This window comes from Ambystoma mexicanum, chromosome 6p, assembly GCF_040938575.1.
Source record: "Ambystoma mexicanum isolate Mex_15411 chromosome 6p, UKY_AmexF1_1, whole genome shotgun sequence".
Classification (NCBI taxonomy): Eukaryota; Metazoa; Chordata; class Amphibia; order Caudata; family Ambystomatidae; genus Ambystoma; species Ambystoma mexicanum.
The window spans coordinates 1,392,033,708-1,392,060,761 of record NC_090935.1 but is presented as its reverse complement, the minus strand read 5'-3'; the positions used below and the strand labels follow the sequence as shown (position 1 = coordinate 1,392,060,761).

The 27,054-nt window shown below is 45.2% G+C and overlaps 1 protein-coding gene across 11 annotated transcripts in view; it reads left to right on the top strand.

Moving 5' to 3' along the window:
* ADGRL3 (adhesion G protein-coupled receptor L3) overlaps positions 1-27,054 on the top strand; it is a 1,472,013-nt gene that overhangs the window by 1,220,180 nt on the left and 224,779 nt on the right. For all 11 annotated transcript variants that reach the window (XM_069626103.1, XM_069626104.1, XM_069626102.1 and 8 more), the window contains one exon: positions 20,261-20,446. In XM_069626103.1, the coding sequence (XP_069482204.1) occupies positions 20,261-20,446 (186 nt within the window). The remainder of the gene's footprint in view (positions 1-20,260; positions 20,447-27,054) is intronic.

Genomic DNA, 27,054 nt, shown 5'->3' with positions numbered 1-27,054 from the left:
CACATGAAAGTAGAAAGAAATCATAGGATTTACAGGCAGTTCTGAACACATGAGATATTCCAATATATCGGCAACCAATGTAGGCAAAACATTGCTGAGAACATTAAATGAAAAGAAATGCAGTCTTCGTTTGGCCTCTGTGAGGGGTCAGCAATGTGAGACTCAACACTTTGAAAGTATTCTCAAGGTTTAGCATTTTATTTTAAACCAAAATAAACAATAACCGTAACTCTACCAGGAGATTCCCAACCTAGTCTGGGATCTAAGGGAAAACCTCCCAGCATTCACAATACTAACCCTCCCGTAAACAACGTAAACATTTCAATGAACTTGAAAACAACATAAATGAAAGGCTACCAAACAGCTAGTATCTTGGATGACTTCTACTTGTCCTGGGGAGATCATGCTTTCCCAATTCTTCCAAGGAAAAGAAAAGTCTTGAAAAGTTCCAAAGAAATAAAAGTACACATAAAACAAAATTCGCTGGTAACAGTTCATCTTCACTTAATGAAAAGATTCCTCTTTCCAAGTTCAACAAAGAAGATGTCACCACCAATGGGATTCCTGTATAGCCTCTCTCCAGGAAAGGATGAACAAAGTTGAAGTCAAAAGTACCACTTTTGCTTAACAACTCTTATACTTGCAACTTCTGCGGCGTCTGGTATATGCAGTTTTGTCAGGATGATTCTGCTTAGGATTTGCTCTCTCTAGCAACTCTTAATGAAACTGCGTGCAGGCTCCCTTGCCCCACAGTTGACTTTGGCTTCTGCTACATTCAACTACTACACTTCTGACAATTTTATTGGTGACCACAGTTCTGCTGCTCTGTTGCTACTAAAATGTATAGGGTTAGGCAACTTCTGCAAAACTTCTTAGACCTCTACAGGTTGGCAAGGCACTCTTCTCTGTTGTGTGGTAAGCGAGGGCAGCCTATTTGCCTTTCCTTTCACCTTGTAGCTACCAACCACAATTATACGGCTACTGCTACAACTTTAAAATATTTAGGCAACTTTAACAAGACTCCTTTGACCTCTACAGGTTGGCAAGGCACTCCTTTTTCTTGTGTCACAAGAGATTGCAGCCTCTTTGCCTTTCCTTACACCTTGTAGCTGCCAACTGAAGTTATTTTGAGCAAGTACTCGGCTCCCTCCCTCAGCTTCAAGGACACTGTTTCTTCAGTGGTTATACCAAGATTGTAGTGCCACTCTTTCTAGCCTTGGATAACCCTTGTCACCCCTTATGTTGGAAGTATCTGAGGTATCACAGCTTCAATCACTCTTAAACAATAGTGATCAGTTCTTAGATGAGCTGGATATGTTGCAACAGGGTTTTGTCTATTGGCTTGGATAGTAATTGTTCTCTGATCAGCTTCTACTGCTTTTATAACTTTTGCTTCATTGTTCGGGATGTTACAAGAAATCAGTTTTCCAATAAAAATTTAATTAAGCACACATGATTTTGTTTTACCTTAGAACTGCCACTTCAAAGTCACCCATTCCCACCTTTCGGTCAGCTTCTATCCTCCAGTGTACTCAGGAAACAATGTCTAATGCGCGACTTCTCAAGATGTGAAAACTGTACTTGTAACGCTTCCTGAGAGTCCATTAAGATTCTGCAGCTTTACTAGCAGCACTCTCAGTATTAACAAGAGCCAGGCAACCACTCAGTATTGAGTTATACTTAAAAATGGGAAAAGAAAAGGCTTTCACAAAACGCAGGTGTTTAAGCTTTGATAATTTCAATGTGTGTTACATTTACCTTGTTAATATGACTTCCCACTACTATGAACAACTTTCTCACTTAAATATGCATGCAAGTGATAATAAAGCTGGCTACTGTTACCATCGAGGTATTTTGGTTTATTTGGAGTACAGTGCTTCTCTTGCCTGACTCCGCAATCATTGCGTCTGCAGGCTGCTTCTGCTTCCCGGCTTGGTTTCTTCAACTACTACTGCTGCAGATGCTCTTGGGACCCACACCCATCTGCTGCTCAGGTGTCTCTGATCCGGCCTCATCAAAGGAGAGACTTCCACTCTCCAGTTTCCCTCGGCTTGCTTCTGCATACAGGCTCTGCGTGGATGCACAACTTCAGCAATTAGGCGTGCCTGAAAAGAGAGCCCGTTTCTTCTAGTCTCTTCCAATGCTGCCACAGCCAAACGAGGCTTGTGAGCGCAGGACCAACTCGGAGCCTAAAGATGAAATCTGCCCTTCCTCTGCTCCGGCATCCCTTCTGTGATCACACTTCCTTGTGAACTGCCAGCCTCGCGCTCTGCTCCTTCTACTTCTGTTACCGCCACCTTCCGGTTCTTACTCATCTTCTTTCTACTGATCCTCCCTGCAGCAGCCTTTTATGCCCCTCTGTTGGGTTCATTGGTTTAAGATACAGGCCTTTAGAACTAATTGCTTGACCGTGCCAAAAGCTATTAGTCTTGCCTGCCTGACCTGAGCTCCTCCATATCTCCTTAGCCCTCTTCTGCACAGTACCTGAGGGATTCTGGGACATGCAGTCCATTGTGGAAGGTTTCAATTCCTCTACATCTTTAAACAGATTAAAGTTGCCATACCTTTGGCATTGTGGCGGATAAGGATTCTTAGGGGTATAAAAGATAGGTTCTTTAGGCTGGACACACGATTGAAGTACTTGATTTTACCTTTGTACCCTTAGTAGGAGGATGAGATATATCAAAATGTCAATAAGCCAATTCCCCCTCTAACTTTGGGGAAAGCAAATTCTTCCTCCCATGAAAAGTATTGTGTCTCATCCTGTGAAATCCCCCCACCTCTCTGGGCCTGGTCTCCCTCCAGGTGATCCTCCCGAAGTACACCACGCCCAGGATTGGGATCAGAAAGCCTCTGCTCTCTCCTCGACCCCTGGGAGGAGACCTTAGGTAGGATTTTAGTGGGGGGTCCGCAGGATTCTCCACACCTCCTACATGGATGTCTCTAGAAAGCCTTGTCTGAAAAAGGACAAACCATTGATAGTAAAATGTGTCAATTTGTGAACAAACAAGACAATTAGAATTCATGTGTTATTCACCATTGTAATGTATCATTTAGTTCACTTTATGGGAGAAGCGATATCCAATTATAGCCACACCAAAAAGAAACACATGGTATAGGAATCAACTGGTAGTTTTAAGTTTAAGGAAACGGATTCACTACATTTATTTTATAAACTTGTAATCAACAGTCAATTCGAGCAAAGTCCAGTTTTCTATAACCCCCTCCCTTGAGTGTTGCTTTGATATACAAATTAGTCCATCGCTACAGCATCGTCATGCTGTGTCTGCCTACTAAAGGCATCAATAAATAATGACTCTTCATAGAAAACCAAGAACAATTGAACATGATTGCCACTTGCTTGAGTGCAGCTGTGATGAATCAAATTCTGGGGTACCAGTGGTCCAGGGATGCATATCAGTTTCTAATCCATCGATCAGCCCCACACCTATAATACATCAGAAGGGATCCAAACAGATTGTAATAAATTATCAATCTCCTTATCCACTTTTGGTGACATGGACAGATTGGTAGGCTTATCTCCAAAAGGTTATGGATCGCTGGTTAGTTGCAACACAGCAAAAAATACAATTATTTACCAATGATAAAATAGTGTCTCACCACGGTTGTATCAAAAATACCTAATTGATTTATATCACAACAGTTACAGCAACACTACAAAATACAACCCACCCTGTAAACAAATGCATAGGGCAGACAGTTTCGAAGAAGGAAAAGTGATGCACCATTAATACTGGCAGGAGGGTTGTCGGTATGGTTAATAACCACAACAGTTTAAGGTTTTTTGGCTTCAGCACAAAGGGGGCAATGGGTCTTAATATGTCTCTAGGAGTCTTCTGGGAAGGACCAGTGGGACAGAACCACAATGCAACTTGTGCCGTAGGTGGTGTTGGTGCTCAATGGGTGTCCAGTCGGCTTCAGGGTGCTTTGCAGGTTTCTGCTACAGAGACCGGAGTCAGTTGTGGGTATCAGGTGGCAAGATGGTTCGGCGAGTGAAGCTAGACGAAAGACTGGAAGATGGCCTACACAGTGGTTCGGGGTCAGGAATTGTCTCCATGCTGTTGGGTGGTTCTGAAACACTGGTTGAGGTGTCTTGGATGTCTTTAAGTGATGGTGGCTTGAGAACTGTCAGCATTGCTGTCGGTTGCAGATCGAGGAACTAGACGGGCTCAAAAATGTTTTTTACGGTGGACGGCAGTAGATTCTTGTTGAGACACTTTTCCCAGCATCTTAATGGACTTGTGTCGTCCTTTAAGGTGGACAGCCCAAAGCTGAGGAGTGTGTCGCAGGTAGCTGCCTTGTCCTGGGTTGTAGGTTCAGAGACCTGCAGGCACTTCCTATCCATGAAGCTTGCTGTAGAGCCTAGTAGGGCACGATGTGTGCTGGCTTGGTACCTGTTGTGTAGCGGCTGGAGTTTCCTCTGGGTTCTTTATCTCCCTATGTTCCCTGGGAGATGTTTAGGGGAGGGATCTTGCTTCCCTCTTTGGATATTCTGGCCTTCCTGCCCTGGCAGAAGATGTAAGGCAAACTGTACCTACGTCTTGTAAAGTCTTTAGGTAATCTGCCAAAAGAGGGGCTCATCCCTCTTTTAAATCCACGTGGCCCACACCGATTGGTGTAGGCTAAGCCTACCTTAATGAGCCAATCCTGGGCCCTACCAACAATCTCCTGTATGCGTGAGGTCATAACCAGAGTGCTTTGCAACAGGAAAGGTAAAGGAGTGAGCACGTGTGATTCTAAGTCCCACCCATCTTCCTGCCTGTTGTTGATCAAAGAGTGTCTCTGGTTATGGATCTCTTTGTGATTCCAGATTAAAGCAGCAGGCCGCCTTGAAGCTGCAGCAATGCCAAACTCTGACTCCTGCAAACCACATTCTCGTACCTAACAGGGTGGCCTACTGTAAAAACAGTCCAAGACATGACAGCTCACTGTCATTGATATGGAGGGCAGCAGCTAGCTTCAGGTTGACACAGTTACATATTAAAGGTTATTGGGTTTCCCATCTGCTTTGCTAACCTCTGCAGCCAGGCCCCATGTGGGCCTGTTTGAGAAGTACCTTCTAATAGGTATGTTAATCTCTGCCAACAGCTGCAGGGCCTAACAAAAGAGCAAGACGGATCCATGGAGTCTTTGATAGTTAATCAGGCAGGCCAGACAGACTCAACGAATATGGCAAAGTACTACTTTATTCTCATTTGATAAATCAGCTATTTACAAAAGAGCTTGATCGAGGGGAAGGGATGCAGTGATAGTGAAAGCACTGAGGATGCAAGACAAGTGAGAGTGAGGGAAGGAGAAAATGTATAAGAGTCTGTTCATTATGTTTGCAGTCGGGCACCAGTGGGCCTTTGTCACAGAGACCTGCACATAACCAGCACATTGTTGCATTCAAACATAAAACGATAGCTGGGCCTTTCATCCTCTTTATATCTTTAATATTTAATATTTGTAGCTTTTATGTCATGCAATAATAACATTATGAAAAGCCCAATAATCCTTTGTAGTTTGTCCTGCGACTAACTAAATATTCAACATCCCTCCGCACCTCATGGTATTTCCTACTGTCATTCTGTATGTGGCTGGAATGAATGCTCAGGAGGTCAGCCCGTGTGATCCAGAGATGCGCCTGTAACCCCTCAGTCACAGGTCTGAATCAAGAGTTGGGGACAAAGCCGGCCCTTTTTCTTCTGAATTTGTGGAGCCCGTAACTGTTGAGCCCTGAAGCATGGCCTCCTTCGCTCATTCTACACACGATCACCACAAGACCTAAATTCAGGTGGTGGGTGGAGACCTTACATTCACAAAGGGAAGTGATGTCACCAGAAGTGGACATATCTAAGTGTGTAGATTTAATTCAATTGGTCCAGAAAGCATGCACTCAGATAAAACCATAATTTGTCTTTTAGAAAATGAATCCTCGACACATGAAAAATAACCACAGATAGAGGATTTCTCTGTGACGTTGCTGGCAAAGTATAGCAGGTGCGCACCGGCATCTGTATGAACTAGGGCTCTGAGTAGCAAGCTCCAAGTTTTTGATGCCTTCAATACTTGCTAATGCTTTCCTGTGGTCTGGTTAAAAGGCGTCTGGCCTCCTATCTTGACTCCCTACCTTTGAATCCCTGTTTGGAAATTTAAGGTAGAAAACTGCTTTTTAAATTATTTTGTTTACTTCAGGGCTCAAAAACACCCAGCGGGGATGGCGCCCACCCTCTAAAAAAAAAGTCAGTGGACCCTTCTCTTGTGGCCCACGGTCTCCTGTAATCATACTCTGATCCTCCCTGTCTATTTCCGGAAGTGGCCATGCTGGATTGTTTTTTTCTTATTTCAGGAAAAAATGCAAACTTGTGAGCAGTGATGGAAATGGAAAAAATGTGGTGGGGGATCCCACAAGTGCCGGGGTAGGGGAAGAGTTGGGTGGGGGGGCAGAGTGGGCGTGGTCTAGAGGGGTCGGGCTTGGTAGTGGCCATCCGATCAGACAAAAACTTTAAAAAAGAAAGAAGAAAAAGGGCCCATCACGGCACCATTGCCTTTTACCACTGACCAGGGCTTTAAGTGGGCCGGGGCCTGCCGGGGATCAGTCCCGGCAGGCTCCGAAATTTCGTTTTGAGGCGGGGCCCACTAATCTCCCCTGCCAGCCCCGGCCACTACACGAAAAGGATTTTTTTCTGAAGCCTGAAGCTCTCGCTCGTGTGCGAAAGCTTCAGGCTCCAGAAAAAAATGCCTTTCAGCCATAATGGTGGCGCCCCACCTGCGAGGCATCCCTGTAAGCAGGAGATGCCCGTGGGCCGGCGCCACCATTATGGGGAAAACGTGAGGCTGCTGGAAGCTGAGGCCGTTTTCCTGAAGACTGAGTTTCAGTCTTCAGGAAAACGGCCTCAGCTTCCAGCAGCCTCACCCTTTCAGCCTTAATGGTGACACTGACCCTACCCAGCTGGCAAGGGGCAGCACCACCATTAAGGCTGAAAAGGCGAGGCCCTGTCCCCTGCCAGGCAAGCCTATAGAAAATAAATGCAGAGATCAACACTCTCTCCCCTCTGGGGAGAGGGTGTGGATCACTAGAAAAGGTTGTCTGGCAGGAATGCCAGTGGCCCATTGAGCCGGAGCTCCTCGGGGGAGCGTGGCCTAATGCGCCAGCAGGACCCCTGCAGTTAGGCTACTTCCCCTTGATGAGCCCTGGCTCATTTTGTAGTGCCAAAAAAAGAAAAAGAAAAAAAAACGGCCGCAACGGCAGCATTGCCATTTCATTGCCATTTACCGCCGGCTTTGGTGTAATGCACAATGCTCGCTACATGTACAACTGATTCCTTTCAGTTGTACATGTAACGAGCATTGTGCATTACACATCAGTGCCAAAGCCGGCGGTAAACGGCAATGCTGCCGTCGTGTGCGCTTTTTTTTTCTTTTTCTGTTTTACAGCGTGGTTCATGGGCTTGAGCGGCTGACTCTGGCCGGATCCCGAGATCCGGCTACACATCTGGTGCCGGATCTCGGATTCGCCGAGAGCCGGCCCAATGACCAGCACTGCTTGTGAGCGTCTTTTCATGAACGAAAAAGCAACCGGCGGACATGCAACCACTGCCCCCGGGTGCCAGTACCATCCTCCCTGGGGAAGAGGGCCTTAGCAGGTGTTAACAGCAATTAGTCTGGTTAAAGGACATTGACACTCCCATGGCCATTTCAGTACCAGCTACCCATGGTCCCGCCCCTTGTCCCAAGTATGATCATAAATAAAAGGAGGCAGTGCCCACAGTTGGTCATCATTTCTAAGGGTGTTCCCTCTATTGGATGCATCCCACACGCAGGCGATAATCCAGCGGTCCAGGCGAGCTTGCCAGCTCCTTTGATTACAATTGGCTACAGATGTTCTATGGTAAAAATCCCTGCATACAGAAGTGCCGGGCTGCATGCATGCCTGCCACTGAACCAGTGAGCACCCAATCAGATACTGGTACAGATGGCTACTTCCCGCCAGTGGGTGGTGGTTCATCTCTAAGTTTGCAGTAAGGATTTAGCGACCGACTGTCCCTACTGTGATGCGTAATGGCAGATTGCTACTGAAAATATGCAAAGTCAACCTGTATGTGCCTTTCTAGAGTTAAAGAGAAATCCCATTGGAGCGATGAAAGGATGCTGGCCAGCTTTCAGACCTTGCGTGTTAGGACCTAGGTGTGCTAGGAACACAGCTGCCGCTGTACAGGCCTTAGACATGCATTCCCTTTCATTGTGTGCATCTAAGCGGTTTATAGTGAATATGTCGAATGCAAAAATGTCGAAAAAAATATTCGAATGTTTTTTTTTTTTTTTAAATGGGGGGGGTTCCCCCCAACCCCCCGTTTTTTCTTTTATTTACAATTTATTTCGACTAGCTAAACCCCCAAACAAATACGAATAAACAAAAACACATTTGAAATGTTCTTTTATGACATTTTTTTTTCGACATTTTTGCATTCGACCAAATGTTTTCGACTTTTTAACTGGATACCCATCTAAGCAATGCAAGCAGTAATGCACAGCATATGTTGAAGGTGTTTGCACAGAGCCTGCCTATGTGTGGACCATGTAACTCGCTGCTGTCCTTCCAATACTATCATCCTAATAATGGCTCAAAGGGTTTTTCGAGAACCAAATTGTGCCTTGGTCACCTGATGGATGGGATGACCTTTAGACACCATATGCACAGGCATCTGAACATCATCATTACTCAAACGTGACTTTGGATTGTCCTCTTTCAGCGGTTCATGGTTTTTCGATAGAGGGAGCCATGTTGGAAAGGTTAAAATACATTGCACTGCCTAAATTGAATAGCAGGGTAGGACCTCCACATAGGTACCTCAGATAGCAACGTGTGAAGGGGCATAGGTGTCGCTGTTACAGCTGTTGGGGCAAATGCACATTTGTCTTTACAAATAAGTACATTTCGCCATTTATTTTTTAATTCTTTGCATTCACATCATGAAAGAAATCACCTTTTAGGCAGGGAACCCCAGCTAGCTTGATGCTATTTTTAATAAGCCTTTTGAGGCCTGCAGCTCAGGCAATGGAATAGACAAAACAGTGATAGGGAAAGAATGTCAACAGCCTGCCAGGGTCTTTATCTCAGACTCGATCACATACTCTGGAAGTGACCAGTCAAGGAGAAGGGAGAAAGTGAAGATCCTGCTAATGGCTTTATCACGGACTCTGGCAGTGACCAGGCATGGAGAAGGGAGAAAGCCAATAGCCTTCTGAGGGCTGTATCTCAGCCTCTGGCAGTGACCGGGCATGGAGAAGGGAGAAAGCCAAGAGCCTTCTGAGGGCTTTATCTCAGCCTCTGGCAGTGATCGGGCAAGGAGACGCGAGAAAGCCAAGAGCCTTCTGAGGGCTGTATCTCAGCCTCTGGCAGTGACCGGGCATGGAGAAGCGAGGAAGCCAAGAGCCTTCTGAGGGCTTTGTCTCAGCCTCTGGCAGTGACCGGGCATGGAGAAGGGAGAAAGCCAAGAGCCTTCTGAGGGCTGTATCTCAGCCTCTGGCAGTGACCGGTCATGGAGAAGCGAGAAAACCAAGAGCCTTCTGAGGACTTTGTTTCAGATTCTGGCAGTGATCCGCCATGGAGAAGGGAGAATGCCGAGTACCTGTTCATGGTTGTATTACGGTTCTATGAACATTGGCCGCATTTGTTTTGGCGACCTGTACTTTTGCAGCATTTTGTTTTACCAATCTTTCCCCTTTTTTATGGCAAAAATGTGGGGGAGACCTCCAAACTCCCCCCTTGGAACCCTCACCCCCAAATATACTGTACCTGCTTCCCATATGCATTTCTGCTGCAAACAAAATGTAAAATAAATCTGTACAAATTAATTCGGCAAAAGTGGGGGTTGGCAAAACTGTGATAGGCGTGTATTACAGATACTGTGTCGAGACTGTGGCCCAGGATCGTGACAGTGACTGGTGAGATACAACACATACTGACAGAAATCCTATGCAAGGGCAAATACATACTTGCCGGGAAAAGGTGTCCGCCCAGTAACATCTGGGGTGGGACCAAGCCTGATTTGCATATGGTCTTTCCCCTTCTGTAGTGGCTTGGCAGGCTGAAAAACTATGGTCTGGAGGGTTGCCCTGAGCTTTGCCTGTGGTTTTGATTTATTTAAAACCTTCCAGCCATCAACTTTTAAATTTGCAGGAACTGCTCAGTGGCTTGAGTGTTGGAAAATCTTAGACAGGCATGTCTCCAAAGTAAGGGGGGACGGGGCGTACTGGATGGCAGGTGAGGTCGAGAAGTGAGCTGGATGATATAATCCAGAGAATGGGAAGTGGTGAAGCAGGCTAAACTAATTAACCCTGAAATACACTAGTTAGGGAATGTCAGGGGAGATGTGCATTCCCATAGTATTTGCATCACATGTAGTAAACCCACCCTGACAACTTTAGGTCAAGCGTCCTATATAGTTTTTAGGGTGTCTTCAATAGATCTGTAGGGGAGAACACAGGCCAATATACTACCTAATAAAAAAGTATTGAAGTTCAGGTGTGACTCCTGCGCATTCTGTGGATGGTTCATCACAGGTGCAAGGTGCAGAGTTTATTACCTTGGTTTGAACATATTTTGGGAGTGCCAGCATTCATCAATTTTACTGGTTTGTAGGGCAATCCTTTCTATGATCTGAATAAAATGGGACAACAGAGCCAGACATCTGTTAACGAAAACCTGGCTGCATGTCGTTTTCAGGCACATAAAGATGGAGAAAAGATAAATAATTGAGAATAGGCTTCTGCCCTATCTCGATTACAATCTGTAGCTACAGGTTGTATCTAAATCACAGCATCCTCTGCTGTACTTGCTGAGCTATTGTACCACCTATATAAAGCCATTCTTTGCTACCCTCGCATGCATTACTACATCACTGCACGCGTGTGATGTTATGGACGGTGCACATACTGGTGACAGTTTTGCACCCGACAGGTAAGCATGGGCCTTTGAGGTGCTCTATCTTGAGCGACTTTCATAATAGCTGTCGTTATTTTATGTTTGCCTTTACAGTGGAGAGTTGTGACAATGTGAATAGAAATCCCCCTGCTAAGCTTCCCAAATGACACAAATGAAAGACAGTGGCCATTCAGCAGCTAGTTTGTTTCCTATGCAGACGTCAGTGGAGTAACTTGGCTGGAAATGTTGGGGGGGGGGGCATGACATCTGAAGAAAAGATGCCCCAACCAAATGAATGGGGACAAAATGGTGTGCCATGAAAGTTGGGGGGTCAAACAACACTGTCCCCCCTTAAAATTACGCCCATGGCAGACGTACCAGAGCGGTCGATACAGTGCATAGCACAACATTTGGGGGTCCCCCTGCGAGCCAAGCTGAGGGGGCTCCTCCCCAGCTTGGGAACAAATCACGGGTCATGCCACACTCTGGATCGGCCTAGATTACCGCGCTTAAGCAATACGCATGATTGTGCTGCTGCAGGGGTACGCCGCACACTGCACCATTAGAAAGACATATATATGTGCTTTAATGCATTATGCAGCACACTTTCTGTGAAAAAGTGGCTAAAAAGCCAGAGCATTTGCAATTGTTTTGTAGGGTAACATCAATCCATAAATCCAGTGCATGCAAGTCACCAACAGTGCACAGGGACATTAATGCTTTCATTTAATGCTTTGCTATTAAAAATGCAATGCCCCAATGAAAACCTATCCAACTGGCTGAACAATATAAACCTGTCCAGACACAACATATTACAGAAAAGCATGCCAGGCCACATTTGGACATACCTAGACTGGCTGCACCAAAATGCCATTTGAAGCATAACACTTACCATGGTTATTTTATCACAGAAGACCAGAAAAATATACAATGCCACAGTAAAAAACAGCTAGACAGGCAGCACCCAATTACCAGTCTAGCCAGGTAATTATACTTAGCAGGACCGATTTATCAGAGATGCCCAGTTAAAACAAATTCAAGCCAAACTAAGAATTGACTAGACTGGCTGCACCAAAATGCCTCTCTAAGCACTAATACCACATATCATGTGTGCTTAGCCTGGTCATGGATGATCATTATGATTTATCGCATAATCCCAAACCCCACTCCCCTCCCACACATCCCCTCTCCAACACAACCCCCCTGCCCCAACCCCCAAAATCAGCTCCTATGCCCAGAAATACTTCCACATCCTGCTTCTTTGTTCCACTCCTTAAGTATGAGGCAAGGTGCCTCATAGGCAAGTACTGGGATGAGGAAGAGTGGGGCTAGGAGTAATGACTTTACAGGTAACTAAGCCAGGCATCACCTCTGTGTCCCACTACCTTATCCCAGTACTTGTGTATGAGGCACAGTGCCTCATTCACAAGTACTGTGATGCAGAAGAATAGGGCTAGGAGTAATGAAGGTTACCAATAAGTAAACATGGGATTAAACACAAGCAGTGGTGCAATACCATTTATCTGACTGGGCTTCAGCCCCCTAACCCCCAAATGTTGGGGTATGTTGACTCGAACTGACTGACCTACAGAGCTGTTGCCGGACAGAAGAGTACAGAAATGTTAAACAGCAACAGGGTTTCATCGTTAAAAAAGGCCCAGCCACTACTAACGTAAAGCATTTTACTGTTAGTACTTTCATTCAAATGCAAACTTTTTTAGGCAAATGAAATCGTAATGTGGGTTTAGTACTTGCATGCCAGGCGAGTTATGAAAAGGGTAGAGAGAGAACAGGAGACTCCTCATTCTCACAACAGTCCATAAGTGTGTGCTTTCAGACTTAAAAGAGAGAGTTAACTGCTTGTAACATTGAAGCTGCACTAGAATAGACTCATTAGAATGCGTAAAGAAGATAGATGCCCGCACACAAATAAGTTTGCCCCTCCCCGACGGCCCGTGAAGTTGGCGCCTCTCCCAAAATTTGAAGGGGTAGCCCCCATAAAATGTAGGTTTCACTGTGCCCCTGAACACAAGCACACACACCATTCACCCCCAGCCACCTATACATTTAAGTGTGTACCCTTTCACCATAAAGGCACACAGGCAGCCACCCATACATGATGCACTAACTCATTCATGCACATTACATTATATACATATATATGCACACACTTGCATACATGCACACATATTTAAAGAAAATAAATGTTCTTACCTTTAATCCGTTTGTCCGTGGCACGAGGCAATTCAGCGCAATCCAGTAGTCGGGAACGCTTGTGCCCGTCGTCTGCAGAGGATCTGGAGGCCTCCATGTCATGGGGTGGAGGAGAGGCCCTATCACTTCAAAAATATTTGGTTTCTTTTTTAAGTCACTCTGACTTCATAATGAAATGTGTTCCGTTAAAGGACCGAACCGTAACAGAAATAATTTCTTTATGGAGGTAGATTGACTACAAAAAGAAACTATTTATTTTTGAAGTCCTAGGCCTCCCCCCTTCTCAATGACATGAAGGCCTCCAGCTTCCATGTCATGGGGTGGGGGAAGCACAACATGCACTCCCCACCTCTGCACGTTGCAGTCTCTTCCCCCGCGCTGAGCGGCTGCTTCGTGCCTCGTGGCATTAAATGAGGCTGGGAGAGCGGCTTCTTATTCTGGCCCCTGCAGCTGCCTGCTAAAGTCACCAAACCGTGCAACAGCTATGGCGGCGGCGCGGGCACTTTACCTGCGTTTAAGCTGAAATGTGTCCAACTATGGGAAGACAAAGCTTATGAGGGTCACTTTTAGTCCTGGAGAGAAAGGCTTGTGATGGTTGCTCTGCTAAAATGTTTTAAAAATCTAGGCCTATCAGTAACAAGGTTATGACAAAATGGTTGGTCGTCAGTAATAAATCATCGGGATGAAAGGCAGCTTCAACCCCTTTTGTAAAAACCCTTGAATATTATATTTTTCTTGTTGCTTTAACCAGTGCTTTAAATAGGCCAGTCCTACCCGGCCCTCAGTACCTGTACTTCCTATTCTTGAGCATTTCAGTACCTGCACTTCTCAATGCCTGAAAGAGAGTACTGCTACTCCACTATGTTGCGATGTGAAAATGAAAGCTTTTTATTTCATTTTATCGCAATCTAAAGCACAAGCCTTTGCTGGGGAAAGCAGAAACCTCTCCCTACTCTGCTCTCCACCGCCTGCACTGCCCATAATGTCTCCTTCAGGGCCAACCCTGCAGCACAAAAGGGCGGACAAACATGCGGCTACTGTGATCCCAGCACACTAGGTGTTGAACACTGCTACCATTGGTGTCCTTTGATGGAGCAGGGATTCATTTGGAAAGCCTGTGAAATTACTTTTTAAAGAAGTTTCTTCGTTATTCGCAGTGCCTATTCTAATATGTAAATGTTTAATTAGTTGGAGTTGTGATGGAACGTTTTTGATTGAAATCTCGCACTTGGCTCCCGTTACCTACCAAATTTCTTTTTAGACAATGAAAGCGAGCAATAATAATACTCCCCTTCTAAAGCTTAGTTTGCAGCTTTGATTACTGCTAGTTTGATACGCAAAAAAGAAAGTCTCATTTAATGTAGATATTCAAACTTTCTTAACATAATGCATAACAACAAACTGGAAATTTGTTGTCCCTCCCCCCTTCCCATCCTCTCCCTCCTTCCCCCTTCCTCCTGCTCCCACTGACCTCAAATCAGACATTGAAACCTTCCTTACCTACCTCCTCTCCCCCCCCCTCTTTCCCTCCTTTTAAGTAAATTGTTCTACATACTGTATCACTGGTTTGTTTCATGTTTGTAAATATGCTTCTTTCATTATTGTGCCTTGTTTTACAGTAAAGCGCTTTGGATTAAAGCGCTATATAAACTTAATAAACATAAACATAAGTTTGTGTGAAAGGATCTCAGATACACTGCTTTACTAAAGATCACCCTCTTTCTCTCTCTTTTCCTCGTTCTTTCTCTCTCTCTATCCGTCCGTCTCTCTCTCCCCGTCCTTCGTAGAATACTTAAATAAAATCCATGTTTGCTGGAAAGGGACTTCACCCCATGATCTAGTTTGCTCAGAGCAACTAGCGTGTACAGGGCCTTCCCAAATGCCACCTGTAAGGCCCTAGTTTTGGGGAAATGTGCGCTCCATTTTCCTTCTGAGCCTTGAAGAGCCATGCCCGTCAATCTTCTGTGATATATGTCAATATGTGAGGTTAAGATACCCATGTGTAGCTGTACACTATACATTCTGGACGGTCAGTCATTGGTCCATTTGCGCTAAGTCCCGTATGGATGCGACCACAGTCGGGCTGAGCAGCCATGCCATTCCTAGTGGGAATGGTCCGCCTACTCTTGGTTGGAGCTGGAGCACATTATGTGGTGAGCCCTCCATCCCATTACTACACGTGCTTACCGTGGCAGGCAGCACGTGCTGGCGCGCCCAGGATGGAAACTTGTGACCGGCAGCTTGCCTTCAGATGACTGCAGCAGGTGCATCAGCCGACGTATATACAAATGATCTCTTCTGCAGGTGTACCTTTTTAAAAGATCGTTAACAAATAAGGGTTGATCTGAGAAATGCCATACGGGAGCCTTGGATGTGTTGGCACAGAAGAACCACCCTTTACTGCGGGCACACAGTTCACACCCGCTTTGTAGCATCCTGGCGCTGCAACAAGGCACCAATATTAGCTGGGCAATGTGGGATGCCGGTGTTGACATTACACCTGTGCGCGCCACCGACCTCAGACGTCTTGTGAGCCAGGGAACGCTATCGCCCGCCTCGGCAGTACGTTCCTGCAGTTGAGTTGCTTGCAGTGATGACGCACTTTTTAGCTTCGGGTGCACAAGAGCGCACACTGTGGAAACATGGCTTAGGACGGCCTTGGAACCCCCACCACACGGGCTTTTCTTGCTTGCCATATAAACCGGCTGTTCAGACGCTCTCACAGGAGCCCAGGCAGGTTCTGCTCCGGAACAGTTTATAAGGGACTTGTGTGTTGGCAAAAAAAAACTCCTTTGCAGTGTTAGTATAGAAATCTGCGCTTACGCAAAACTCGGTGTTGTACTAAAGTGTAATAGCCGGGAGGACGTTTGCATCCCATGACTTTGCAAGGTGTTTTAGCCGGATCGGCGAGTGTATTCCTTCATTGAAAAGGCCAGGGCAGGTCCACATTGAGTTTTGTCTTCAATAGAATGTCAATAGTGGACCTCGTCTTCCAGGTAACCAATGAACAGAGGCATCTGTAAACATGAGACTAAAGGAAATTGTGTGTGGCAAAGAGGGTAGGCTGATGGTAGAGGCAGGTCAGGACAAGAATGTGTGGGCAAAGATTGTGCAACCTGCTTCTAGAAAGGTGTGGCGGGAAATATGGGAGGGGCATAGAGAATAGAGGGAACCAGTGGTCATGATCTACTTTCAATGGGCAATACAAACCATTCTTTTTACATTTTGCACATTTCTTTGACTTCAGAATACATGTTTGTAGTCATTTGTTGATGTTTCTATTCCCACATAGGACTTGCGGCCTTACACTGCACCCCATATTTGCAAAGTGGACCGTTGCAGCGCAGCATGCTGGCGTCACAGCAATGGCTGCCATGTCCCGTACCTTTATCCGTTAGATGCCCAGATTAGAATCCCAACCTCGGGTGGAGAGTTATTTGCCAAGTGACTTTTGTGGTCTTGGTGGTGGCCAAGAATTTTCCTAGCACTGACCGAACAACCAACACACACAGTACACCCTTGCAAAGGTATGCCTCCATGCCTGGTCATTGAGGCATCAGAGGCAGGGCAGTAAGTGGGGACACTAAGCATTGACAGCCAGAGTGTGGAGAAAAAGTCCATTGTATTGTATATTGACTGAAGGATTGGTTAAACAGGCTGTTGTAATGAATAATAAAACTACAATACGCCTCTTTTTGTTGCCACCCATTAGGAACACCTGGGGAGAACTGCATTTCACCAACACTTAATGGACAGTTTGACTACGTCCAGACCCTACAGACACATAATAGATGTAGAGGCTAGGAATTGATTGTATGTATTTTAGTGTCTTTCATTGTAGGATTGTAAATGTATTTTTGACGATGGACTTCTTTCCATTTTCGTATTGTTATTACACTTTTGGTTCACCTTTGCATTTTCACTATATATGATGTGCATTGTGCTCAAACAAAGTTCTAAAAAAAGAAGCAATATGGAGCAAAAGAGCCATGAGGGGGGATACACATTGGGCTCGGACAGCTCCCATTATGACTGAAAGCATAAGTTGGGCAATGAGAAACGCCCTACACAACAGTGTGTCATGAGTTGTATTATTAAATATTTGTAAACCAACTAGAAGGGAAATAAACCGTGGACACCATGTATGGGCGACTATATGACACGCGCATTGAATTGTTTTGAAAGCTAAATATTAGGACATCTTTATGTTACATTAGTATTACCCTTTTCTCTGCCCTATGCCCAATACTATAGGGCACCCACATGTTAGATATGTGTATCTAATACACTGCACCCAAAATGAAATCCACAGACACCCCAAATAATAATTAAAATAAGAGACTGTGTTTCAGGTAAGCGGGAATCATGGTGATTTTGCCTTGCTCAAACAGTTGCAACATTCCCTGGGTGGCATTTTGGGCTCCTCGTTCCTTTCTGATTTGGGACCCCAAGGAGCGTTTACTGACGGCAAAATATTTACATGCACTTATATTTAAGTGTTGCTGAAACCAGGCTCGGACTGGGGCATAGAATTGTTTCTGACACCAATCAGAAAGTGGCTCATGGTTGCAAATGGCAATTCATTCCTTTTGTGGCAGACTGTTCGAGTAGTACTCGAGGTGGAGGTTTTTGCTCAAATGTGATGCAAATTGTGTATTTTAACTAATATTTATTCATCAACACTGGTCAAAATTACTACCCGCATGAAGAAGCAACCTATGAAACCGGCCCACCTAGACCAAAAAAGTGGCCCACTTTGATGAAAAAAAACTGGCACCTCACACTAGTATTTTGCATTTTTGGTTCGAGTATTGCTCTATACGCCAGCCCAAGCCTGGCTCAAACCTGATTCCAGATTGCAGCACGCCATTTCTATGAGGTGACTAAACATGGCAGACTGTGTGTTTATGATGCACGTATGGTTATGAATTCTAGAGTTGTCATCCTCTGGTTATGCCTGCTATTGTTTCCCTTAACAATTGAAAAAGGTGGCCTCCTCAGTCTTTCCCTGACACTTTGTGCTGCTAGCTAGGCAGATCCTAATTTCAAAGTCACTCTCTTCCGCTATCCCTAATCAGCAAACTCGGTGATGGCTGGGTGTGGGCCTCCTCCCTTTGCATTCGTTTCCCTATGTTTACTGTGATCTAGTCTCCTGCAGCGGTCCTCTTTGGTTGGGACCTGGTAAAGCACCAGGCTCGAAGTATGCTTTCTGGAACAGCTGCTACATGTGTCCGTGATTGAATTCACCCTTCCAGGATTTGCTTAATTGGGAGATTTCCACTGTCTTCGTACCCAATAGGCAACTGATTCCTTAAGCTTCACAACTCCAGAACGACTTGCAATGACCTTGGCTTCTAACAAATGACATTCACGTTAGGAGCTAATTCTCAAAACAATGGCGGCAACAACAGGTCCCTGTAGTACCATTTAGTAGAAGAGACCTGTGCAATTGAAAATATCATTATGCTTTGCAGAAGCCAATTTCTCCAACATGAAGGCCACACCATTAGTCTCTAGGACCCGCTTTTTATTTTCTCTGGAATTTGAACAATGGAACTAATCCTATATACATTGATGTCATCCATGCCGACTTCACGCCCCAATGCTTGCACTGGAGCCAGGCTTGGACTGGCCTATAGAGCAAGATACCCATGGCCGAACCAGAAATGCAAAACACTGCCGTGGGCCGGATTTTTGGGTCAAAGTGGGCCACTTTCTTTTGGCCAATCTGGGCCTGCTTGATAAGTAACTTCACTGTGTGGCTAGTAGATTTGACGAGTGTTGCTGAATATTTTTTTAAATGCACAATTTGTATCACATTTCCCAAAAAAACCCTTACTACTATTCAAATAGTGTCACAAAAGGAATGAATAGTGATTTGCAACGGTGGGCCAATTTTTCACTAGTGCCTGAAAGAATTTTATGGCCCAGTTTTATGGAATTTTATGGCCCGGTCAGACCCTGACTGGAGCTACCTTTGTTGCAATGGGTTGCCTTGCAAACCGCCCCCCCCCCGAACCCCCTCCCACCTGCTGCCACCTCAGGCTAAGAAGAGCTTCCAGACTCAATCTGCCAGCCTTTTGCACAGTGAGTGGTTCCACTGCGGCCCTTCTTGTTCAACTTTGGGGATGAATATGTCCACAAGAGCACTTTTTTTGGAAGGTCTAAGAAGCAGTGCATAGCATCTGCGATCATGAGGGTGTTGCTGGGTGCCAGAGAAGGTCTAGATCCTTCCGAGGGAGGGCGGGGGGGGGGGATCTGTGATAACCCAATGCAACCTTAAGTCATTCCTTCAGGGAGAGCTCCCTGAATCACAGAGCGGGAAGTTGGCACGCGCTGATTGGAGTATGGAAATAATTCTAGGCCCTAGAAATGTTACAGCATTAGCACAAGGCAGAGGAAGGACTCTCGCAGCAGCCAGTATCCCTTCAGCTAATGTATGGGAATGTAGCCACCTCACCAACCTGTTTATGAACGTAGCACCCTTCAAAAAGTCAACTTAAACTCTGGCGTGTCCTTCATCAACACTGTTGAAGCCGATTCAAGGACATTGAGCTACCTTGGAACTTCAGCTTCACCTTGAGAGAAGGCACTCTCCACAGACTGTTGTCAGTTGCTAAAGACCGCAATATAAATCTGAGACTTCGCATCAAATTTGGCCTCCTTTATGGCCTTCTCCTGGAGACATTACTTCAGCCTGAGCAGCTGTTTCCCTGGTGAATGGCCACTGAGCACTCTTCTGCTGTAGACTTTAATCCACTCCTGCTTGTGGGAGTTTGCCTTAAAAGAATTCCTCAGTGCACATGCCTTCAGAGGGCCTGACTTTCACTGCATGATGTCCCGGTCCGCTTGTGATTCACCCCCACCCTTGACACTTGCACTATTTCCATACATGTTTTTCCCTGTTATAGACTTCATTGGGCATACAATTACCTTGTAACATAATGAAGCATAACAGACTCTTTTAGTGTAGATGAACTTGTAGAGCATTATGGAATTTGAACAAGTCAATTTAATTCATATTGTTTCCCTAACAGAGATGTACGCCAACAAAAATCAAATCTTTGGAAGAGGTGCAGTGTGTTTAACCATTTTTCTACCCTTTTTATTCTGCAGCTGAAGTCTCTAGAGATGGCCGCTAACATCGCGAGGGAGCTGGCGGAACACACCAAGAACCAACTGAACGCTGGGGACATCACATACTCTGTACGTGCCATGGATCAGCTGGTGGAGTTGCTGGATGTGCAGCTCCGGAACCTGACCCCGGGAGGGAAAGACAGCGCAGCACGGAGTTTGAACAAGGTAACAGCATCTACTCTCTAATTCGGATATTTTCAGTTGCTGATTCAGCGGAAATTCATAGGCACACCGAGTCAACCTTCTGATGGTAAGAATGTGAAGCAAAAAATGCTTGCCTCCGTAGCTGTACTGTTTTCAGCGTCATCTCTGGTGGGAGCATTCTGAAAACGTTTGTTTCGGATTTCCACAGCAATCGTTCAGTCAGAGCAGGTGACAATCGTGTGTCCAGACAGTGGGCGCGACGTTCGTGAGGGCATCCCGTAATCATGAAGAGAAGTACTCGGGATATATCATTTCCTGCAACTGTCTTCCAGGCACTTTGTCTCGCCTGTCGCTGGCCAAGTGCATAACCCGACTGCACAGTATGGCCATGAGTGTGAGGTAGGGTCTCTCCATACATACTGACGCTGCGTTGTCTAGACCACAGGAGCACTGGAGAGAAGTTGGCGATACGTAGCTCAAACACCATCTTATGGCCTGATGGAACTGGTCTGGGGAAGATGAGCTTGGAGACGGCAGTCTCACCCAGAGAAAGAAGAGACACACTAAGTCAGCGAACCGCTGCTCCGTATAATCTGTTATTGGCGCAAAGTAAGAAGAAAGAGGATTTCTGAATGATAGTTCTGTGTTGGAGTCAGACCAAGAATCTGAGATGCACTAAGCAAAGAACAGGGTGTCCTTTTAGGGAACCAGGTCCTGCTGCAGAACTACTAATGCCCTCAGGTTGACCAGGAAGGGTAACAAAGCCAGGCCTTTTTCAAATAAAGTTGGTGTTGACTTCGACCTCCATTTTTCCCAAGGTCAGCCATTTGACTACTGACCTACTTGTTGATTGCAATGCTTAGAGGTAGGACATGTCTGGCATTCAAAGCTATTTCTAAACCCACTGTTGTTATTGTTATTTGCAAGCAGCCCCTCTATGAAATTCTTGGGGATTATGATGGGACTGGGAGAGATTCAGACTGCAGGAAACCGAACCCAGCTCCCAAGCGTTGGAGGTAGAGAGAGGAGGTGGGGTGTGTGTGTGTGTGTGTGTGGTGTGTGGGTGTGGTTGGAGCAGTGAGAAGAAGAGTCAGGATGGAGGGAAGCTGAAGGGGCTGTGAGCACTTGCACGCCTCTGCCTTTATATCCCGGATCTACACCTAATGGGCACAAGCTGGACTTATGGGGGGCAGGGGGCGCAGAAGCATCAGTTGCACCATCTACCAACGGGATGTGGGAGTGCACCAGCGATGCACTCTCTCAGAAGCAGCGTGGTGCACGAGGTTCAAGGTTGCTCCACTGTGAGGCCACAACTCCAGCTAAGATCTGGAGAATGGCCCGACAATCACTGCAAACACACTTCTGCCTGATCAGTGTCTGGGCGAATTTGCTAGAAGTAAACAGGCCCTTTCTGGTAGAATATTTGGAGTTACAGCAGCCTGCTCTTGTGGGTCTCTCTCCTGAAAGCAAAATTCCATATCAAGGCATAGATTGCAACTGAAATAGGGAACAAACGTATTATCGTGCTAAGGTGTCGGGTACAAATCTAAAATTGTACATTAAATGTATAGGCAGAGAACGCTATTAGGTGGTAGAACCTTGTGAGAATCCAAATTGTGCACAAGGTACGGATCAAGAGTAATAAGGTTCACATATCCTAGTATTGATGGTGTTACTCTGCGCATTGAAACATGTTATTTGTTTTGTGCAAATGTAGTACCTCACTTCCAAACAATGTTTCAGTGTGCGCATGAGTGTTCAGCACGCGCCCACGTTTGTGTGTTTGTGCGCGCGCGTGTATTCATGCACAAGCGCAATTTTATATGTCAGATTTTAACATATTTTCCGGTTTTAACAAAACAGGCTTTGTCTGAGTAACTGCTAAAGAATACAGCAATGCTAGATGCAATGGCCTCAATTGGTATCCAACAGGCAAAGAGGTACACATGAATGACATCCGTGTAAACTGTGTATGCTCCACTGTCTGCCTGCAGCAGCGCATTTGCGTGCATTGCAGCTATTGAACCCATACAAAAAGTCTGTTCTCATCACATCTCTACCCCAGAAGCAGAATGCATCCATTTTCTAGCGCTTGGAATTCACTTCAAGGAACCAGCTCATGTTAAGTGTCCAGAAACCGGATTTTCATCGACATCTGAGGGAGTTTGTAATTGTAATGGGTTGTTTATAACGCGCTTAATACCCAGAGGTTTCTAAGGGCGGACTGGGGATCGAACCTTTGTTACTCTGCTTCGTCTTGATTCCAAGGTCAGCGTGTTGCCCCTGTGACACTTTACAGCAAACGTTTGTTGAGCAATTGCTGCGATCCAGGAGTTCCATAGTTCCACCCTTGACTCGGGAGTGACCCATGCCATGCACTACACATCTTGCCCAAGCTACATTGCACCCATCATGGCATGAGTAACATTAACAATCAGTAAAGTCCTACCAGAAGGGTGGCTTCGTGGCCAAGGTAAACTTGGAAGAGAGCCTATTTTGCTTTTGAAATAATGTGAGTATATAGAAAATCGTCCCATTAATCATGTACAGCAAATCGATTTTCTTTCTCTATCAACATCTTTGTCCTTGTGCAGAAGATACATATCCTGAGCAAACCCACCAATCAGCGTGCTCTAGAATTCCCCTGCGCTTCTGATCCAGGAGAGAATAGAGCGTACAGTCCTGTGCATGAACCACACAGCCTCTTAGGTCCAGGGCCCAGGGTAACTGGATAATCATCTAAAACCCCACAGCCTACCAGGAACTTCATATCATCGTCCGGGGGCCTACTACAAGGAGTAAGGAACAAAGCTTCAGCAGCACGCTAATCGCCAGGCTAGTCCTTTGGCGTAAACCCTGGATGTGGCAAAGGCTGAGACCTGAAGGCCATTCCTCAAAATTCCAAACACATTGAAAGATGTCCTTCTAACAGTCATTCCTAGAATGCAGCGTTCAAACAGAATAAGAGAAATGCGCCATAAGGAAAAGGAGTAAAACGAATGTGTAAGATATCGGGATGCCATAACCTGCCATAAACTGATCTTCAAACCCTTTCCAGTGTGGGGCCACTCATCCTTCACTCCTTACCCTGTCCAATGCCTGGCAGTCTGAAGTGTTCTCTTCCCATGTAGCACATTGAAGAAAAGAGTGTATATACATGAATACACCAGCACGATGTGTATACTAAAGTCTGGGATCGGAAACAGTGCATGTGTCTACATGTGGGAAGCTACCTTGGCAGCAGCCAAATCGAATATGTTTTGGGCAGATGCCCACAAAACCCACATGGCAATTACACCGTGATATATGTATCCTGTGGGGTTGGCTCTGTGGCGGGCATTGCCCTTGGAACTACAATCAAGTCTCGTTCGCTAGTCTGTTGAACATCTGTCTCCCGGAGCATGGCTGAAGTCTTCTTTTTCAGTTTTGAACTTTCAATGTCACTGTGTATCCAATATGTTTTTAATTGTCCTTCTCAATCTTTCATATGTAGCCACAAGCTATTGTGCAGTAGTGGAACCATAAGACAAAAGATAATGGAACTTTGACCCTTCCAGTATGGAGGCTGCATCAACTCTTGAGTCAAGGGGTGAAGGAGAGGGCAATATGGCCGACCAAGTGTGTGCGATGGGTACACGAGGAGCGTCCTCCCTCCTGTATTGTTTTTTCTTCTTCTCATCAGTTAAAACAGATTTCAGTTTAGAGGCATCTACTAAGTGGGTCTTTTTTGAGGTTTTCCAACTGCAAATTCTCTTGAGAGTGGAGCGGGTGGCCTTGAGATTGTTAGGACATTTTGTATCGTCATACAACAGCTTCACACTCTTTCAATTCAGAATACTTCCAGTGCAAAAAGTGCTCTCGCGATGGGACCACTAGGTTTCCTAAAAAAGCAACGTTCAAGGGGAGGCATTAAGTCTTGAATCTTTAATGTACAGCGATGATTCTGACAGATTGCGAATCTTCCTTACTACAGGCTCTGAGAAATGCTGTTCGAGAAGCTGATCCCGAGCCCCAAATTAGTCCTGGGGTGTTTGCGTTCCCGTGAATAATAAATGTGCATACTTTGACTCTGCGGGCATGGGAATTGGTTAATCATTAATGCCGAAAGCTTACATAGATCCTAAAAATGAGCTACTTATGTTGGCCATCAAGCTTCTGATAGAACTTTTAAGAAGAACAAATCTATATTCTTAATGTGCTGAATATGTGCTTCTGTACTTCAAACTATACTTCCCAAAATGTGCCCTTACCTGCTGATGAAGGTCCCTCCATGCGCACACAGGAGTTAGGAGGCGGGAGCAAGGAGGTCTTGCGAATTGTTAATATTAGCAGGGGCCAAGTGAAGCGCCTCAAAGGGCTTAGCAAGTAAAATGAAGTGGCCTGCTTCATCTGCAAAAAGGAACAGTAAACTGTATTGTGCCAGTAATCAAGTCATGGTATATGTTTGCCGATTATGTTTGTTTATTAAAATCAATAAAAATTGTCATATTTATTTTAAAAAAAGGAACGGTTCATGGTGTTTGAAAATATCTCTGTATAAAGCAGTGGAGTGATTAACTGCAAAAAAAACCAAATAGTGGTCCTAGGTTTCTGTTATTTTCCGCATATACGTGTGTGTGTTTGCACACGTGGTGGCACTAAAAAATGAGAGATGCAAAGAATAATGAGTTTTTAACATAAATTATAATTTAAGAATAAAAATGAAATATTTTTGATACAAATGTTACTTTGGTGTCAAATGCTGTTTATTGAATAGAGCATTTCAAGTGAGGGATATTTTCACTATTGATAGTGTTACAGAGGTGTAACCGATCTCCAGTCCTTACTTAGTGTACCTCACCTCACGTATTCCCTACTTGAGATCCGTCCCCCGTAAACAAAATACTTGGGAAGTACCCATATTTCATATAGACTGAAAAATGACTCCCATGTCTATATCAAACTCCGAGCGCTGAAGCAAAATCATTTTCCCAGGAGTCACATGCTGCTAAAGCAAGATGATGATTCTGGTGAACCACTTGTTAGTCCTTAAAGCAGCAATTGAACGCTGCGAAACGTTACCATACTGCCCATTTTCCCGATGTTCGGTTGCACTGACGCCAAAATTCTACGATACCATGATCCACAGGGAGGACCTACCTCCCAAGTACCTTGTTCTTTCATGCCACCTATACAAGTTACCAGGCTGAAAGTCTTGCATTTGCCGGCTTACTGAGAACCTATTAATGCTAGGCAGTTCTGACATTCTCCTTCAACTGGACCTCAAGCCGATGCTGTCCCCTCGGACGCGTTCCCATTAACTTCTGACAGCCTCCTTCTTTTGTGGATTCCTTTGGCACAGAGAACAAAATGAGTTCATTTGTCTGTGATATCCGTCCCGTGCTCACTTCCTGGACTTCTGCGCGATCCCATCAGCTCGGGAGAGTCGGCATCGCGCGAATCAATATGCCCTGCGCATTAAGATGCAGGAGTGTGTGGCGCCCTGCAAAACAGCGTCGCGACTCAGTGATCCACATGACAGGCCCAGTAATTTACTTGCACTCATTCCCCACTTAATTCTGTAGAGAAGCGGCCATTCTGTGTGCATTTAAGAATGCATGAATTAAGGTGGCGAGCTACAGGAGAAGGTGGCGGCATGGTTGCTTTTGTGAGTTGGATCATTTTCTCCTTCGCTGATCAAGGATGGTGCCGCTACGCAAATTGCAAATAATACAATTGTTTAAAAGAAATGTGCATAATTTAAAGGAGGATAAAGGAAACCTCATAGTCATCACATAGCTGTTTATTAAAATCATGACATGCGGGAATTTAAAATCGTTTGTGGCATTTTAGTTCAAAAATATGTGCACGAAAAGGATGCAGGAGCCGCAAGTGTTTGCAGGCTTACATTATGCCAAACCATCAATGTGGCCAGGTTTCCTGTCCAAATTTGAAAAGCTAGCGTTGGTTATCTTCAAAAAAGTGACCCTCGCTGATAACACGTGAAAAAACATGTTTGGAACACACCCATATCATCAATGTTGCGGCCCTGAAGAAGGTTGACATAATGACAACAAACATTGGGCAGCGGGGAAAGAGTAAAAGGGTAAAAATAGAAAACAATAGAGGGGAGGGGATCGATGGCATGCAATGCTGCATTAATGAGAGTAAAAAAGATACTTGTGCAAAAAATCAAAAATTCTGTTCAACTTCTTGACAAAGGTGCTTTTTTAAATTAATTTAAAACGAAGACATTTAGCATATTATGTATACATGTTTAATTATTCTGATTAGCCAGGATGGAACTAATCATATGGAGACTGGACCAAACCTATGTATATCCCTGTGTTGGAGCTTTCCATTTAGAAGTGATCTTGTTCCCTTTCCCCATTCAGATGGATGGAGCCCTTAAAGTGTATGCATGTGTCCTGCACTAGTGGCTGAATGCCCTGCCTCGCCAGTTTATGTGGCAATGCAGCTTCCTCTCACGCGCGCTGCAATGTGTGGTATGCCAGCTGCACATTGTAAAGAATGCACTGAAGGTGTACGACGGAGAGCCTACACGAAAGAGGAGATCTTTTCCTGTAAATGCAAACTGGTCTCATCATGTCACAGTCAATTCTCTCCACCAGAGTTGATGCTTTCGGTGA